The 18841-nt window shown below is 36.6% G+C and overlaps 2 protein-coding genes across 10 annotated transcripts in view; one reads left to right on the top strand and one right to left on the bottom strand.

Moving 5' to 3' along the window:
• The window catches only part of PIGN (phosphatidylinositol glycan anchor biosynthesis class N), a 90165-nt gene extending 81269 nt beyond the window's left edge, over positions 1 to 8896 (bottom strand). Inside the window, exons 1-3 of the mRNA XM_074339876.1 lie at positions 8720 to 8896; positions 6919 to 6982; positions 187 to 439 (exon numbers count right to left, since the gene is read on the bottom strand). Coding sequence (XP_074195977.1) covers positions 187 to 407 — 221 coding nt within the window. The 5' untranslated portion in view covers positions 408 to 439; positions 6919 to 6982; positions 8720 to 8896. The remainder of the gene's footprint in view (positions 1 to 186; positions 440 to 6918; positions 6983 to 8719) is intronic.
• Positions 8897 to 9104: 208 nt separating this feature from the next.
• The window catches only part of RELCH (RAB11 binding and LisH domain, coiled-coil and HEAT repeat containing), an 88968-nt gene continuing 79231 nt past the window's right edge, over positions 9105 to 18841 (top strand). For 5 of the 9 annotated variants that reach the window (XM_019729320.2, XM_019729317.2, XM_019729318.2 and 2 more), the window contains exon 1: positions 9106 to 9885. In XM_019729320.2, the coding sequence (XP_019584879.2) occupies positions 9357 to 9885 (529 nt within the window). In that variant the 5' untranslated portion in view covers positions 9106 to 9356. Of the gene's footprint in view, positions 9886 to 18841 lie in introns of all 9 variants that reach the window. The other 4 variants (XM_019729319.2, XM_019729313.2, XM_019729312.2 and 1 more) reach the window with 1 other exon arrangement.

Raw genomic sequence — 18841 nt, 5'->3', positions numbered from 1 at the left:
CTGTTATCGCCTTCCACGATAACCGAACTAACTCCCAGGTGGAAGTAAATGTGCTATTCTTAAGACAAAGGCAAACGTATTTGTAACCTGCTCTCTTTCTCATCATCACTCCTGTGCCCCACCTGATGAGGTAAGCAGTATCCGCACATTTTCCAGAGATGTCTTTGTTCCAGTTGCCATGCTTACCTAATAAATGGAGCTCTAGGATTTCCATTTTCATCGAATTCATAAAGTGCATCTGCTCGCAGGCCATCAGCAACAAAAAGCACTAATCTTCTTGCTGGAGGAGGCAATGGTATAATCTGTGGAGTCATCCCGTGAACCAGAGGGGATGTAAAATAAATGTCAAAGATGGAGGCGAAGAACACAAAATGCACGAACAATCCCACAGTGAAGTAGAGCAGCATATCCGGGGCAAGCAATTAACCTTCGAGAAAAGCTGCAATAGGGAGCAAAATTAAATTTGGGTAAACCTTAATGCAATTATATATTTTCACATATCTTGATGACTACATGTAGATTTAACATATTATTTTAAAATATTACATAAGTCACAACTTCATTTATGGTGGTAACAATAAACATTATTTAATGAGATAATACTGAAATAAAATACATGATAAAGTACACTCAAGCAAAAAGAAAATGTTCAAGTATAATAAGCAATTAGCTCCAATAAACTATTTATAATAAAATTAAGTGTGTACTAAGCTTATAAAAACTAACATAAGATCAAAAACAAAGAAAGAATTAAATGAGTCCTAAAACAAATTAGGGTTCGGTCAAATCAAATCCTGTATAAAACAGAAAATATAACTCCTGGTGTTCATGGCTGCCCATATGATGACAACCATTGATATTCTCAGAATTTTAATGTCATCTAAATGTGTGTGGATTTTTTTTTTTACTTTTGGTTATCAACGCAGGAGACTTCTACCTTCTCTTGACTATCTCACCAAGTTGAGCAGACAACAGGCGTTTTTGCCCAGTTAGCTAAATTATAGGAAGAAAAAGCAGTTACATTTTATCTGTGCTTCAGAAAATTTGCACTCATTAAAGGAACACTTTATTTTAGTTCCCTGAACCAATACCAAAAAGATTCCATTCCCTCATTCAGTAAATTCTGTGTACATATTACGTGCATAATTGTGTGCAGGAGTTCTACAGAGAACACCAAGAAGACACAGTCACAGATCTGATGAGTTTACAAAACTGAGGGAGTGGAAAACTAAGCAACGTGAAACATTTAAATAATAATACTGTAAGACAGTATATGCCATTAACTGCCAAAATCAAACTGTCCATGGGAGCGCATCTGAAGCCAGTCTATAATTTGCTTTTGTTGGTGAATCTCTGCAGATTAAAACCAGTAACAACAAAGTATTTTAACCTGTCTTTCTTGTAATGTAACTGCATTAGTTACACATAGTGACCCGTGGCTGAAAAACACCAAAGATGAAGTAATTTTAATTAGATACATCTTATTCTTCCTGGCCTGAAAAATTACATCATGAAAAGGGCGGCAAAAACGTGAAACACTGGGGGAAAAAACCTTATCAAAGTCAAGCACATCATAAAGAAAATTATTTTTATATTAAAAAAATAAAGAAAAAATATTCTGCAATCCTTATAAGGTAAGACTATCGGAATAAATATTCTGCCTTTTCTAACATACATGAGCTTCAATTACACAGCAAATACCATCTTAATGTCATTCTGAATATAAAACAATCACTGTGTGTCGAAAATAAAGAAAAATTACCTATAATTTTACCACATAAAGAAAAATCCATTAATAGTTTCTCACAGTTTTTCTCCTTTCTACATTTTTATAGAAGCTCACGTTTTATATATTGATTTTTTCCTTTATTATATATGAACATTTGTTATTTATAAAACCTTTCCCCACACATCATTTACCTTTCTCACACTCTATTCTATGGGTGCATCTTAATTTTCCTGACCACCCCCATGAGGTTTTTTCCAATTTTTCACCATTAAAAGTATCAGTGCGACAAATCTAAATTTACATGTAATTTTTATTCTAACTTTTTAAACATTTCATGTGTTTAAGATACACATGTGCAATCACTAAGTCAAAGGCTATGAACATTTTTAAGGTTTTTTTAACATACTGTATAAGGAAACAATTTTTTCAGCTGAATACTGACTCTCCTAATGATAATTTAATTTGATTAAACACTTGCAATATATATTTCTCTTCTTGCTTACCTCACAAACCCTCCTAAAGAAAAAGTCATCACTTCAAATAGACATAGTATAACAAACTAAATTTGATGAATTAAAAAGGAACATTGAATATTCCAAATGACAAGAATTCAAATGAAGAAATTATTATTATTATCAGTGTTGCAAGAATAGAGAGTGTGGTCAACTTTGTCAGATACACTTAAACATTGGAGGACGAGAACGGGAGCAAAGAGTGATTTGGCCACTTGAAAGCTCTTGTTAACCTTGAGAAATTTTAACACAGCAGCGAGAACTGAGCCTGTTTGAAAAGTGAATAGGAGGTGAGGGAAGGAAAGAGTGGAATGAGTTATAGCTCTTTGGGAGAACGATAACTGAAGAAAAATGAAAATTGATGCGGGGGCATATAGATGGCTTTCCTCGGCTAGGAGACACTAGATTTCTGTACTGAGGAATGATTTAGAATATAGAAAGAAGCTAATGCTGCAGCAAAAAGCTAGAATAACTGCTTAAAAATCCTTGTGAAAGCCAAGAGATGGAACCAAGAGTATTAGCGGAGGAGGTGGCCTTCTTCTGGTTTGCCTGGGACCTTTTTGCTTTTGGCACTGAGTCTTGAATCCTGGAAAACCTCCCAGTTCCAAGCAAACTCTCTCTGGGTTCTTTGATGGGCTCTTCACATGGCAGGCTTCTTCTCATCTTTCACGCATCTTCTCAAATGTCTTGCCAAATAATGCATAACCTCAATCTGTTCATGGGAATGTATCAGACAGACCCAAATTGAGAGACAGTCTACAAAATAATGGCCCAGTAATCTTCCAAAGTGTCATGGGCATGAAAGACAAGGAAAGATGGAGGAACTGTCATAGAATGGAGGCTGAAGAATAGAGGTGTGATCAAAAAATATGGTGAATGTCTAAACAGAAAAATTTATTACAGTAAAATTCACATTGCCATTAATCCCCTCAAAATACTCCCTTGTGCTTCGAACACACTTATCCCATCGTTCTTGCCACTTTCTGAAGCAGTTCTGGAAATCCTCTTCATGAATGTCTTTGCTTGCACTGTCATGGCTGCTTTGATGTCCTGAATTGATTCAAAACATTTATCTTTCATGGTCATTTTGACTTTGGGGAAGAGCCAGAAGTCACATGGTACCAGATCCGGTGAATAAGGTGGATGAGGACACACCGTAATGTTTTTATTTGACAGAAATTGCCGTATACCAGAAGCGATGTGTGACACGGAGCCTTTCCGTTGTGATGACAAAATACAGTGAATGCTTCTGCTAAGCACCATCCAACTGGAAAGGCAGGGATCTTCAATACGGAAAGCGGCGCGTTGAACCTTAGTGTGTTTCCCTGAAAATAAGACCTACCCGGACCATCAGCTCTAATGCGTCTTTTGGAGCAAAAATTTTACGTTTTTAACCAAATCTAATTTTACGTTTTTAACCAACTTGACAGACATATTAGTATAGCTACCACTTTACAATTTAAGATAAATTCTACATCAGATACAGATACAGGTAAAAAACTTCAAACTCAAATCTTGGCCTTTGCCATTTATAATAAAAAATGGAAACAATATCCAACTATAGGGAACAGATACATTGTTTATTCTGTGGATGGAAAAAAAGGGTTCTACTGAAAGTAACCTCCCAGGGTTGTCTAATTGTAAATACCTAACTGGGCAGGTCATGGTGGGTGGTCAAGCCTCTTTGCCTCAAGCCCTGTCAATTGTTTCCGTGCATCTAGGTTAACACACCTTTGAAATGGCTCCAAAACCATCCTCAAGAGAGCACATCATCTTGTTAACTATCCTGTAATCCATTCAGAGTCTTGCTTTCTCCCACCTTCATGTAATCTACCTTCCCTTCCCTTCCTAATTCCAAATGCATAAAAGAAGCTGCAAACTGTCACTCTGAGATGCATTTTTATCAGTCTGTTCCGATCTTGCTTCCAGGTGTATCCTCTGTTTGGCTCAAATAAATTTTGATGAAAGTTGTCTACAGGTTTGGACATTCTTACATCAATAATTCATAATGAAATACCATGAAAAAAATGAATTAAGCCACATCTATGACAAGGATACATCTCACAAATACAAAGCTTAATACAAAAATAATTTTAAGGCATTGACTGCCCTTTTCTCCCCAATACCGACAAACTTCTTGAAAATATTGAATACAATCTCTTTTAACCCGACCACCTGATTCTCAAACAATTTAAATTGAGTCTTTGTTTCCATCACATCAGAAAGAAGGCTTTCAGTAAGATAGCCAATGCTGCAAAAGATAATAGCTATTTTTGAGTTTTCATCTTCCATGGCTTACCCATCCAATTTGTCTTTGTTCTAACCATGTAGTTCTCATTTCCTGGCTTCTGTGAACATTATTTCTTCAGTTTCCCTCCCATATCTCTGAACAACATAGAATGGTCTCTATCTGGTCACTGAATTTTGGAGTTAGTCGACACTTGATCACAGGCCCTCTTCTCTCCTCACTCTATATCTGTTTAGGCATTTTTAATCATACCCTTGGCTTCAGTTATCACCCATATGCAAAAGTCTAAACAAATTATAGCTCCAAATCCATATCTGGAACTCCAACCTTGACACATCCATTTGGATATTTCAAAGAAATGCAAACTAAGTATGTTTACAACCAAACTCATGGTATCACCACTCACCATAGCTCTGTTTAGATATGAACCCTCCTAAATCCCTAGTGTTCACAATCTCAGATGACACCACTTTCTACCCAAGTATGCAAATCAGAGAACTTGAAGTCACTCTTTATACCCTATTCTTCCGCGGCATAGCCATGTATTTTTTTTTTCTTTTTCAAAATGTAAATCTGAACATTGCACCCCTTATATAAAACCCTTCAGGGTTTCTCCCCCATCCTAATCAAGACTAAGATCCTTACTACGACCAACAAGGTCTTACATGGACTGGCTTCTGCCCACTTTTCTAGCCTTGTCTCAGCACTCCCCCTTGCTTTATGGCATCTCACCACACTGGTCCTCTTTTTATTTCTTTACGTATCCCATGCTTCCTACTGCTGTAAGATCTTCATGGGTACAATTCCTCTCCACAGAAAGCCCTTCTAACCTACCCTCCATCCTCTCTCACCCCACTGCCTAGTAACATTTGCTTGTACTTTCAGGCATCACTTCCTGGAGGGCTATGCAGTCCAAATAAGATACCAAAACCTTTTTACTTCAGTTTATAATTACCGTATTTTTTTGTGTATAATGCATACTTTTTTGCCCAAATTTGTGAGGGAAAAATAAGAATGTGCATTATACATAGGTAGTACTAATTCCGTATCTATATAAATGTTTTTAATTCTTTTACTTATGTTTACGAATTAAAAGTGTAACTCTAGAAATCAATAATGATATCCGTATGCAAACTAATACCCTGGAATACGATTATCAGTTTTGTTGAACTTACGACTAACTTGCAATGATGAAGAGTTCTTGGCCTTCTATGATGCATTAATATCGTAAGTTTGTTACCAGTACATAAATTTCTTGCACCTGTATCTGTTCTTATGTTTTGTAATTATTTGTTACATAAATTTCTTGTACCATAATATGTTAAAAAATAAATGTTAAATTCCTTTATAGTACAAAAAAGTATCTAAATGTAAACAAATAAAAATTTGAATCAAAAAAATTAAAACGAAAGATTTTTTCCCTGAAATTTGGGCCAAAAAAGTGGGTTTGCATTATACATGGAAGCATATTATACATGGCAAAATACAGTACGTAGCTATGTGTTTGATTATTTGGATTACTGTCTGTCTCTATCACTTAACCATAATTTCATGACAGCAAGACAAGGCTTCTCCATCGTTCATCACAATCTCAGGAATTTAGTGAGGACTCAAATGTTTACTGAATAAATTATTTAGGATTATTTCAAAAGTACATGTAATATGCACTATTGCCACTAGAGGCTGCCTTGCTTCTCTTTTTATTCCTCCAGAACATATCCGTGAGAACTGTGAAGATTCGTGATACATTAAAAAGACACGAAACTTTTATGCTTAAGTCATTTACTACACATAAAATCGCAGAGATTCCAAATTTCATCCTTCACATACTACTTATTGTATTATTGCCAAACTCATGTATATTAAGCAATATTATTAATATTTCTCTTTAAACAGAATCACACTTTATTCAGATGTATTGAAAAAAAACTTTGTTATGGTTGAATCATCTAGAAACTTCTCAAAATAAATGAATAACTATTAAAGATTTTAAAAAGCACATATCCATGTACCAATAAAAGTTTATGCCCATGGAATGCTTACTACACATTTTAAAAATCAGATATTTCTAAAATTTTAATCAACCAAACCTTGCATTTAAAATGTTCTTGGGGTTATTCTGAAGACTATTAAAGCCAAAAATAATTTTTAAACACTAAAATGATTGAAGTACTTGAAAAAAAAGCAATCTTACATGTTCAGCGCTAAGATACAAACTTAAATGACTATCCTGATTATTCAATGAAACATTAGCTGTAAGACCTACATTAATGCAAATCTTGCTAAGTAGGAAAAAATTCCCAAAACATTAATAATAAATTATTTTAAGTAGAGATCAGCAATCATTAATTTTCTAACACGTGCTACTTCTTAAACATTTTTAATTGATAAATACACCTGTATGTATTGTGGGGAATAAAAGTACTTACTGAGAAGACAGGCCAGTTGATTGTTATGGTTGGACGGTCACAGAAACAAGTCCATGATTAGAGGCTATGAAGTAGAAACAACAAACTGCAGATTTATAAAAATCATGAAGAGCTTCCAGATCCAACTTCTTACAACTCTCTGAGGAAACATATTTTACTTCTATTTTCAACTTTAGAAGTCAGACCCTATTTCCTCTGGTCCCTGCTGACTAAATTGCTTTTTCCAGCTTCAGCTGCTAAATAGTTGATATTGATTTTAAAATATTCTCAATATAAACTAATATTACATTAATTGATAACTGACTATAAGAACATCTTTTATGGTATACTAAGTACCACTTTTTTAATGTCTCACAGCAAATAATTGGTATAACTGTGATTTGAACTTTAGGCAATTCCACCTGATAAGAACAATCCTCTTCAGGGACCCTAAGTGCAGGAGGTTTCTAAAATTCTTCATTACAGAGATGGAAATATTGTATATAGTTTCCATTTCTAATCATGCCCTTTCCGTGCCATTCAGTAATCCCTCCCATTCCTCCATTCCAGAAATTGGTTCTATTTTCAATTTATATGGCAAACTCAATTAACGTAAAGATCAGCAATCCTTTTTTGCTAAGAAATATGTAACAGAATACAGCATGAGCTAGTCTATGCTATTTTTCTAAGATCAACGATTATTTTAATGGTTTTCTTCAATAAATGGCACAGAAAAAATATTTAGAATTTGAACATTAGGAGTTAATGTTCTATATATATATTTTTTAATTCTTAGTACTAACAATGAAAAAACAACTTCTAGCAAAAACAAAGCAAAAAACCCAAAGCCTTATTCAAACGAAAATTGTAGTTTACTGAGCCTGGGTGAACTGAAATTACAGCCTACATTTAACTGTTGGCATACCTTTACATGTAAACCAATAACCTGACCTACCAGGTTATATAAGAATGCTCTATTTTAATTTTTCCACAGAGCTAAAGGAGATACTTTACTGCTTCAATGTAATATGTAACTTACCTGATAACATAATTACTGATATTTATTTGGGTGCTTAAAGGAAGCTATACAGAAAGAAAGGAAACCTTAAACCTGCAAAAGTGGCAATTTATGTGTGAAAAAAAGAGCAGCTCTTAGGAATAGCGTTCTAATACTGTTGGCTAGAAATTAATGTCCCTTTACCACCTTGGATTGTAATCAAGGAATGACATAAAGGATAAATGCTGAACTTCCAAACTTAGTATACTTACTTTATGTGCTAACATTTGACAAAGAAAATCAAAATTGTCTAAAGCATGTAAGTTCTAAAATAACTATCACAGTCAATATCTGAATTTCAGCCTAAATGGACAATTGCAAGGCATCGTGGGAGAAGCACGGCTTTGGACGTCAAGGGAACTGAAGTTAGCTCCACTTACTATAAGTGGAGTTGACCTGACCAGGTCAATAAAAGTTTCTAGGCTTAATTTACTTCTCTCTACTCATGGGACAGCATTTGCTATTTTGAAGGGTCCCTGTTGTGCAAATCATGTATTAAATCCTATGTGTTTATTGAGGCATCTACTACCAGTGCTGTCGCCAGGCCTCCAGGGCAAGCCAGCACATGGGCTGGCAAGGGAAGGAAACGTCGCCAAATTCTAACTACTGCTCTGGGCACCCGCTACACGTGCGGAGCAAATGTCACCAACTGGCAACAGACAGCAAGAAAAAGTGAAGCGGGCTAAGGAGGCAGCGTGTCCGTGGCCGTAGGTGGGCCAGTTTCGGTGCCACCGCAACTTTGCGCACTGATCCCCCGGATTTTACCTGGGGTTTGTCCGGGTCAGGCCTGATCTCGGGAATAAGGCCTCCTCAGCGCGAAGGCAGGACTCAACTCTTAGGGAGAATCCTCCTCTGCCTCCTGAAAGGAGAACCAAGAGAACGTTCCTGAGCCACCGTCACAAGTGCTTCTCAACCGCGGAACGCCCCCCGAAACCTACCTGGTCAACGACTGCTCTCGCGATAATTCTAGGACCAATCCTCGGTAAGTCCAGCCCCCTCCGTCATCTTCTGGCCAATCACACGGGAGTGGGTGCGGAGTTTTGCCTTCAAGCAGAGAGCGGCTTTGCTCGCTGGTGCTAGTAGCAGACCGGGCAGGGCGGGGTGAGGGGGCAGGGCGGGGGCGGGGAGAAGGGGGGCAGGACACACGCCATTTCTCGCGAGACTGGAGACCAGGAAGACGCCTGCAGAGCCGGGCTGCTGGTGCAGCAGCGGCGGAGGCAGTGGGTGCTGCTGCATCCGGACCTTGTGCCTCTGAGCCTACGCCTGGTCTCTAGGTGGGGAGACGGGACGTGGCCAGGCCGGGGCTGTGGAGGCGCGCAGTGCTCGCTGGGGCTTAGGGGAGATACAGGCTGCGGCCTGTCAGATCCAGTCAGGGAGGTGCCCACACTCCTGACAGGATAAGATGGCGGCGATGGCGCCTGGAGGTAGTGGTAGTGGTGGTGGCGGCGTGAATCCCTTCCTCAGTGATTCCGACGAGGACGACGACGAGGTATCGACGACCGACGAGCGGCGGGCAGGACTTCGGCTGGGTTCCGGGGGCGGCCTGGATCCTGGGTCTGCAGACTCGCTATCGCCCCAGGATTCCGTGGCCTTAGGGAGCAGTGCACGGCCAGGGCTCCCTGGGGAGTCGGCAGCGGCTGCGGTGACACTGGGGGGCAGTGGGGAGACCCCGGCCCGATTGTCAATTGATGCGATCGCGGCTCAGCTGTTGCGCGATCAATACTTGCTGACCGCCCTGGAGCTGCACACCGAGCTGTTAGAGAGCGGCCGTGAGCTGCCTCGGTTGCGCGACTACTTCTCCAATCCGGGCAACTTCGAGAGACAGAGTGGGACTCCTCCAGGGATGGGGGCGCCGGGGATCCCTGGAGCCGTCGGCATTGGAGGCGCAGGAGGTCGGGAGCCGAGTACCACGTCGGGCGGGGGACAGCTCAGTAAGTGAACGCAGCCTGTCTCCCGCAATGTTGTCAGGAATGTGGGGGAGGGAGTATTTCTGGGCTGGTACCTGAGTGTTAGGAACGTTTTAGAGAGACAGTTGCAGGGGGCCTTTTGCGCTAGAGGCGAAACGATCTGGCAGTGGCTGCTCGCTGCCTGCCTCCAACCGCTGGCTGGACTTGCACTTGCTCCTGGCTCCCCTGTCGGTGTCGGTGTCTATAAAAATATCCAGCGTTTCTAGTTCACTGGCTATGACGCGACTCCAGAAGGCTCCTTGCAAACTGGCTTATCGCTTTAATCGTTTTTCCTTTTTCTCCAGTTTCCTGCATCGCCACTACCAGGAAATAGTGTTTCTTAAGTTGTTCGCAGTAATTCTTTGGCTGCAAGTCCAGAGAGAAAAGAATAGGAAATGTTGTTGCTCTCTGCAAAGTCAGATCCATTGAAGACCCTTTGTCTTTGGGATGACTTTCTCACTCAAAAATTGGGTTTTCTTCCGCATGAAATGTGGTCTGTTTAAATAAAGTAAATTAATTCAATTTCGATGCCTTAATTTCAGTAGTTTCCAAAATTAGGGGAAATGTAAGGAGCAGGGTAGACAAGTTCTGCCTGCGGTTTTGTCTCGTGGTCCCACCACCCACAGGCTTTTTATTCTGCATAAGTTAGGAATGTACTTTTTTACCTTGTTAAAATCATTTTTAGCAGTACAAAAAAATCGTTTATCTCATTCATGATATATTTATAAGCGTTTTTTATGGCTTGAAAACCTACTACTAAGGATATACTGGATTCCCAGTATCCTCTTTTGGGAGGCATCGTAGATTTTCCCTTGTTGACGATATGAGATGTTTTATTGTGTTACATGAGGCCACCTGGAATGTGCTAAAAAACATTAAACGTACAATTTTTAAACTGTAGTCTAATTGTACCCTAATTTTGTCTCTATATTTTTGAATGGTGCCAGAGACTTATAATGCCAAACTTAGATGTAGTGAAAATGCAAAGTGCATTTTCTATCAAGGTAAATTCTAAACAGCTTTGCCCCTTGCATATGGAATTTTCTCAGTAGGTATAATTTCCTTACTCAATATGTAGGATAGTCTTCCTCTTCAGAAACAGATTTCCCCATTGATGGCCTTTAAGACTATAAAGTATAACAGAGCAGTGTAACAAAATTTTTACATAGTTGGGTTTTTTGTTTGAAAATTTCTAAATTATCTAATAATGATTGTCACCTGACAAGCTCTACTGCTTACTCAAGACCCAGCTGAAAAGATATTTGTAAATGCTTTCCATACTCCCGGTGCTTACTTAGTTGCTATGTTCTTTCATTGTGCTACTTTCAAACCTCAGCCATAGCCTTTAACTCTTTTGTATCTGATTTGTCAACAGTAGCATTTTTCTCCATTAGATAGTCACTTCTTCAAGGGACATATTTATATCCTTACACTTTGTGCAGTCCCTGGCCTATTGTTGAACATAACTGGATTGCATCTGCTGTTTTTCTACTGTGTTAATATAATGAAATGAGATATTCTTCATAACTTATTCTATTTAATTTAAAAGAATTTAGTACCCTTTTCCACTTATGTTATTATTGCTGATATCACTGTCTATGGCGAAAATTTCTCTTAAAAACTTTTTATATAGAAATAATTGTTTATAATTTAAACTCTTTATATATTTCAGTAGTGTTTTAGGGTGAAAATTTATTTCTAATTGCTTTTGCATTATACATTTTTATAATTTCTTGAAATAACTCCTGTGATCAAACAAATCACATTTTAACTATAATCAAATATTCATGTGCACCTCTGCTTTTCTATTATCCTCGTTTATTTGCACCTGTTGTAGGTACTGGAGATACACACATTTTCAAGAATGTTTAACAGCATCCTGGTCTCTTGATCCACTAGATACCAGTAACAACCACCACCAAACCTGTCGCCCAAGTTATGACAACTAAACATGCCTCTAGAGCAGTCCAGGGAATGGGAGGGCAAAATTTCCCAACTGAGAAGCATTTCTGTACATAAGTTTTGCCTGTTCTAAAATTTCGTATAAATAGAATCATGCAGCATATATTCTTTTCTGGCTTCTTGCTCAGCATGAAGTTTTTAAAATTCATCCATGTTCTTGTGTATATTAGTAGTTCATTTCTTTTCGGTTTATCTATTCCTCTGTTAGACATTAGTGGGGTTTTTTTCCAAATTTTGGCCTCTATGCTTAAAGCTGCCATAAAAATGCTTGTACAAATTTTACATGGACATATGTTTTCTTTTGGGTAATAACCTAGGAATAGAATTGCTGGGTTATGTAGTTAGTATGTATTTAAATTTATAAGAAACTCTCAAACTGTCTTCCTAAGGATTGTACCATTTAAAATTCCCATCACCAGTGTATGAGAGTTCTAATTTATGTACTACATCCCCCAAACAATTGATGTTTTCAAGCTTTTTATTTAATTTATTCTAGTGAGAGTCTTATGGTGTCTTGTTGTGACTTTAATTTTCATTTCCCTGAGGACTGGAAATGCTGAGCTCCTTCTGAGCTTTTTGCCATTAGTATAATATACCTGCTTTCGTGAAATGTCTGTTCATATCTTTTCCCTGATTTGTTAATTAGGGTATTTTGTTGTTGTTTTGTTTTTTATCTCATTATTGAGTTGTAGTTCTTTATATATTCTGGGCTTGAGTTCTTTATCAATATATGTTTGCAAATATTTTTCCCAGCATGGTTTGCCTTTTCGTTTTTTAAGTACCTTAATAACAAAATTTTTAATATTATAAAGTTTAGTTAATCAATCTTTTTCTGTAATGATTCGTGCTGTTTGTATCCTATATAAGAAATATTTGGCTACCCTAAGGTTGCAAAATTTTTCTGCTGTATTTTCTTCTAGAAGTTTTATAGTTTTAGCTTTTATATTTAGATCAATAACAGGACTCTATTTTATAAAGGAATCATAAAAGAAGAAATATTTCTTAAATATTCCTACTATAAGCATGCAGACATTTACAGCAAACTTTAGTATAGTTTCAATACAAATGTATTATATATATCAAAATACCAGTGCTTGTAAATGTCTTAATCCATTTAGAAAATAAATGCTAAAATGACTGTAATGTAATACTGTAGTTAGTGCCATGTTTTGAAGATTTTGACTAAGCTCTTTATCACACAAATTATATTTTAGGAATTCTAAGCATGAATCTTTCCTAGGATTGGACTACTCCCTGTTTTAAAGATCCTTTATATTCTAGCATGTTGCTGTTGCTAGTTGGGTAATGATTTTATAACACTCAATAAGAACTTTTTGGTTGATTATAAACAGTATAAAGATTGGTAATATAGGATTATCTAAAACATTGAATGATTTTGATTTGGTTTTGTATATATATTTTGATTGATGTGTGTCTGATCTGAAAATTTATAAAACTTCAGAATAGTAAGTATATAATCAAAAGTAGTTGTCTTTAATGGTGTCTAAAAACAATGTAATTTTGCAAGATTTATTGAACTCCTTACCTAAAAGTCTGATGGCCTAGGTTAATACTATATAATAGTGCTTTTAAAATACTGTAAGAAAGCTTCATACTGTATTTAAGTTTTCTTGACTAGAAGAGTAATCCACTTAATAAAACATTCAAATGTTTTCAGTAGAATTTCTTCTATTCAGTAGAATTTCTATTTTGAATAAAATTACTTTTGACAAATGCTCAGGAAGTCTTAGTGTTTGATAAATTGTTGTAACATCATCACAATGTTCTTACTAAATCTAGTTGATGAACTAATTAGATCTTTTATATTTAGTATTGCTTACTTGGCTATATACACACATTATTTAATATGTATTTTCCCTGTATTTTTGCCCATTGAGCTAAAATAACTTCTTTTTAGTAATCGTTTTGCTTTCCAGTTAGATTGCAAGCTAAAAATTGTGGCACTGTCATTGATTAACACTGAGCAGGTTCTAGTATCTTAGCCAGAGGAATGCTGGTTGGTTCCCCCTGAAGCCTTAGAGCGCTAATCAAAGTTGTATTTTGTTAGGAAGAACCTAGTTTTTTGAACAGCAGACAGTAGGTGGTCAAATGGGGAAGACAACTAACTTATGCCTTTCGGTGATGGATTTCTTTTGTTCTGTATTTACCATGCCTTCAAATTTTTATAAGACGACTAACTTACCAGGGCGCAGTCATTCATGATTGAATATAATTTCAACTTGTGAGCCTACAGCCTCCTTGAGTCATCTTCCTCCTTTTTAAAGTTTTGTTTCATGATCCTATCTTTTCTCAGAACTCACAAAGAGTACATATCTCACTGTGCTCAGTGTTCCTTTTTTTAATATCACCAGTGCTAAAATGTCATAATTACGGGTTTACAAAGTTCCCGTCTCTCCCACGTTACAAAGTAGTTCCTACCTGTTAGATTGGAATTGGGTTTAGTGCTTCCTCTAGCTTCTGAGAAAGCAAATACCAACAGAGTATTTCTAAAATTTATTAGGCTCACTGTTTTGAGGTGAATGAGACTTTCCACTATTGTCTGGGCCACATACATTCCTAAATTTACCTGTTGCGTAATTGTCCTTTTCTTGCCTATGCCTTTCCAGTACTTTCAAAATTATTATTAATTCTTGTGGAAATTTAGTCAGATATTTTCACTGCTTAGCACAGTGACTTGAATATAGTTAGTGTCCAGTATTTTACATTGATCAATATATTTTTAAAGCGTGTGCTGAATTTAATAAGGTTAGTAGGGATCCAGAAAATGTTTAATGCATGTTCTGGATGGAGAGGCAAGACTAATACATGGAAGAAGTATAGGATAGTCTTCCGTGGTATAGATGATAGCGTAAACATTCAGACATGGAAAAAGCATTAGTGATTATGGTAATGAAACGGCCCTTGTGGAGAAAGTAAAATTTAAATTTGACCCTCGAGGATGTGTGAAATTTTGAATAAACAGTAACTTTATTATTTGGCCAAATTTAGACTCTTTTTTTCCTGAGTAAGGAAAAGGAAGTGAGGTTAAAGAAAAGATAATATTTATTTTATATTTGCCTTGTTTAAAACATCTTCTGGGAACATGCATACCATTATCTGGTTCTCCACTTAATAAAGTGTATCCACTTGGGTAGTTGTAAAAATGAAGTATGATGTTTCAAGCCATTGTGATACTTCGGCTAAAAAGAAGCAAGATAGGGGTATTAACCAGGGAGAACAGACCTTATTTCTGTCAAAAATTAAAACTATACTTTCTGATTTTCAAACAAGTAAGTTAGGGGTGATCTCTAGAATGTATGCTTATTTGTTTGTCTTTTAAAAACCTTGGTTGGAAAAAGAAATTTCCAAAATCGGTGTAATTTTCATTTTATTGGTATTTTTAGATCAAAAACTAAATTTGGTTAATTTGTTTTTATGTGGCTTTTAACTGTGCTGCCCCGTCATGGTTGTATGATGATCAACTGAAAAAGAACATTTACCTTCTTCTAAGAATAGTCTTAGATCTGAATTGCAAATATCATTCGAGGAAGGGCTTAAGTATTAACAGCCTATTTTTTCTTACAGGTATTTGTTTTTACTGGCTTCTACCAATAATTAGTGTGAGAGTTGATGATAAATTATGGTTCCTAAGTTATTTATAATAGAAACACACTTGTTGATATTTAAATAGTATTTTGCTATTTGCCCATATTTTGAATGCAGTCTTTTTGAATGTAGCCTCTTTGACTTTTTTGGGATTTGCATTAGTTTAGGGTTGATCTACTTCAGCTCCCTTATCATGTGAGTATTTATTTCAATATTGCAATTATTTTTTGAGATATAATTGACACATAACACTGTATTAGTTTTAGGTGTACCACATAATGATTGATATATGTATATACCAATCATTACAAAATGATTAAAAGTTTATACCAATCATTACAAAATGATTACAAGTTTAATTAACATCCATCACTACACGTTGCTCTGTTAAATTGTATTGGGTATTGTGATTACCTTTGAGGAGAGAAACATTTATGGATATGAATGTGGTATTTCTTTTTAAATTTTGAAATTTATAAGAAAAATGTTAGTTTATATCAGGTAGTGGTTATATGACTTTATCTTTTGCACTTTTTAAAAAAGCAATTAAAACAGTATGTACTGTGCTTTGTCAACATTTGCATGTGATAAATTATGGCAAAACAGGGAAATTTTGTAACGGGAATTGACTCTATTGTTCCACCATTAATTGGCACTTAAACCTACAATTTTAATCCTGCAGTGTGAACAGAGTTTGGTGTTTTTGTGACATGAAATACCATCTTCTCTCTGGTATATGAACACAAAGATTATATCATACATGTTATTTCTTCATATGTGTCTGGTTGTGTCTACCTTTTCTGTTACCTTATTAAATATCAATGTTTTATATAATCTATTAATTAAATTTGCAAAAAATAACAACGAAACAAATGTCATTCTTTGTTCACAAACTATTAGTTACATATGACCAGTTTATTCTCAATCTCCTGTTGCCATTTGTAACCTTGAGGATCAGTTCTGTTTGGAAAGGAAATCTTCAGAATAAGTTAAAAATTCTTAGTATAATGTTGACACAGATCTCTTTTAGGACATATTTAGCATGTTTCAAGTGAACAAAACTATTCAATAGTTTTTTATTGCATTGTATGGGAGTCTTGTAAATATTCCATATGTGTGTGTAGAAGTAGAATTACCATTAAAAAAGTACCTAGCAGTAGTGTTAAAGTTTCTAATTTTTCTAGTCAGAAGTAGCTGCTTCTTACAGTCATTATTTTACAATCATAATAAGAATAAAAGCTTTTTTTTTCCTTCAGGGGTAGCTTTGTGAGTAAGGACAGTTGACCAATGTCCTAAAGTAGAATGGTGAAAGTTATGAATTTATCACCTCAATCTCTGGTCACATTTTACCATTGTTCTTACGATGAATATTTGCATTTTATATCCTTTAATAAGTGACAATAGTAAGAATACTGATTTTTGTCTAAACATTTAAATAAGATGCCTATATCAGAAAGTAGCATACATTTTAAATAGATCGACAGATAGATAGATAGATAGATAGATAGATAGATAGATAGATAGATAGATAGATAGATAGATATAGTTATTTAGTTTCAGGTGTACAAAACAACATAATGAAAAGGTAGCCTAGGGAGGCTGGATGGCTCAGTTGGTTAGAGCCCCAGCTCTGAATAACTGTTGCTGGTTCGATTCCCACATGGGCCAGTAAGCTACGCCCTCCACAATTAGATTGAAGACAATGAGCTGCCGCTGAGCTTCCAGAAAGGTGGCCAGATGGCTCAGTTGGTTAGAGCAAGAGCTCTCAACAACAAGGTTACTGGTTCAATTCCGACATGGGATGGTGGGCTGCGTCCCCTGCAACTAAATATTGAAAACCTTGACTAGACTTGGAGCTGAGCTGCGCCCTCCACAACTAGATTGAAGGACAACAACTTGGAGTTGATGGACCCTGGAGAAACACACTGTTCCCCAATATTTCCCAATAAAATTTGTAACAACAAAAAAAATTGAATTGCTGGGTCAAAGGGTGTGTACCTTAATGTTTAAAAAAAAAAGGTAGCCTATATTGATAGGTGATTTATGAATCTGTGTTCTCACTGGACTCTTCAGTCTCCAATTCCATTTCCATAATTTATTGTAGACATGCTTGTTTGCATTGAAACAGTTGAATCAAGATTTATTAAAATATCATTTAAAAGTAAAGGTATTAAACATGGAAAACGTAAATGTCCAACAGTAAGGGATTAATTTAAATAGATAATTTATATGTGTTGATGTGAAATGGTCACCAAGTTATAAATTTAGTAAATTAGGATGTAGCCAACGTGTATGTTTCCATTTATGTGCAAAAGGCAGAAATTTGCATATGCCTGGCATAGTTTAAAAGGATACATACGGAAGAGTCTAAACAGCGATGCAGCAGAGGTCGGCTGCTGGTTGGGATATGCGCACAGGGCTTACCTTTTTTACATTTCACCACATGTGAGTCACGTCTTAAGTGGCAGGACTGGTATTCCAACCCAGATCACTGACTTCAAAGTCTGCACTCTTTCTATCACACCACAACTACTGCGTTACGTCAACTTGGAGGCACAGCTCTGCAAAAGTTCTCAGATCATTTTAGGATATGATCAGGCAAAGGCTCTTAGTACTTCACAGTACATATGTCTTATTAATGCAGTCAGAGTAGCCAATGTTTTTAATGTAGAAGGCAAGTCAGGTAGTACGAAATTGATCATTTAGAAAATAAAGTGACCATAGCACCACACTAAGGTAGAGGCGAATAATCTCCCTAAGGCATTTAATCTCCTCAAGGTATCCACTGCACAGCACTCCATCGCCCAGTCAGGACATGTACATGTTACATAGGGGTGGTTCTAGAACCAACTAAGCCTGGAATTAGAGTCGAATATAGTCACCAATTGTTCTGAATGAAGTAATTTTATGAGGCTGAATTAGTTTGTATTCTCTTTTTCAATCTTGAAGCTTTGCTGCATGGTTACATCTACGTTTCTGGTCTAGTCATGGAGCATGACTAAGCCTCAAGGAGGAGACCACGGTGCAATAATGGGTGTAGCCTCCTTCCAGATCTTCCTGCCTATTCTTTCAGAAATTCCCAGCAGTCAGAAACGATGTTCATTTGTTTTTGAAACCAGCTGGTCCTGTTGTAGGTGACTGCTCAGAATCATGTCATGTTTTCTGGTTACTTCCTGCCATCTATCAGTTATGTAAAGGTGCGCTGCCTTACTTAGTTCAGGCCTTTAGCTCACATCTGGACCTTCAGCTTTAGCCTGATAACTGACTGGTGGTTGTGCCTTTAATCTCTTCTCCCATCCATATTCTTACTTGATTTTAAAAGCTATTTGTTCCTGTCCCTCCAACTAAAACCTTTTAAAATTGCTTCCTCCTG

Source organism: Rhinolophus sinicus, linkage group LG09 (genome assembly GCF_036562045.2).
Source record: "Rhinolophus sinicus isolate RSC01 linkage group LG09, ASM3656204v1, whole genome shotgun sequence".
NCBI lineage: Eukaryota > Metazoa > Chordata > Mammalia > Chiroptera > Rhinolophidae > Rhinolophus > Rhinolophus sinicus.
The sequence above is the reverse complement of the archived record's forward strand: the minus strand, read 5'-3'. Positions and strand labels throughout refer to the sequence as shown.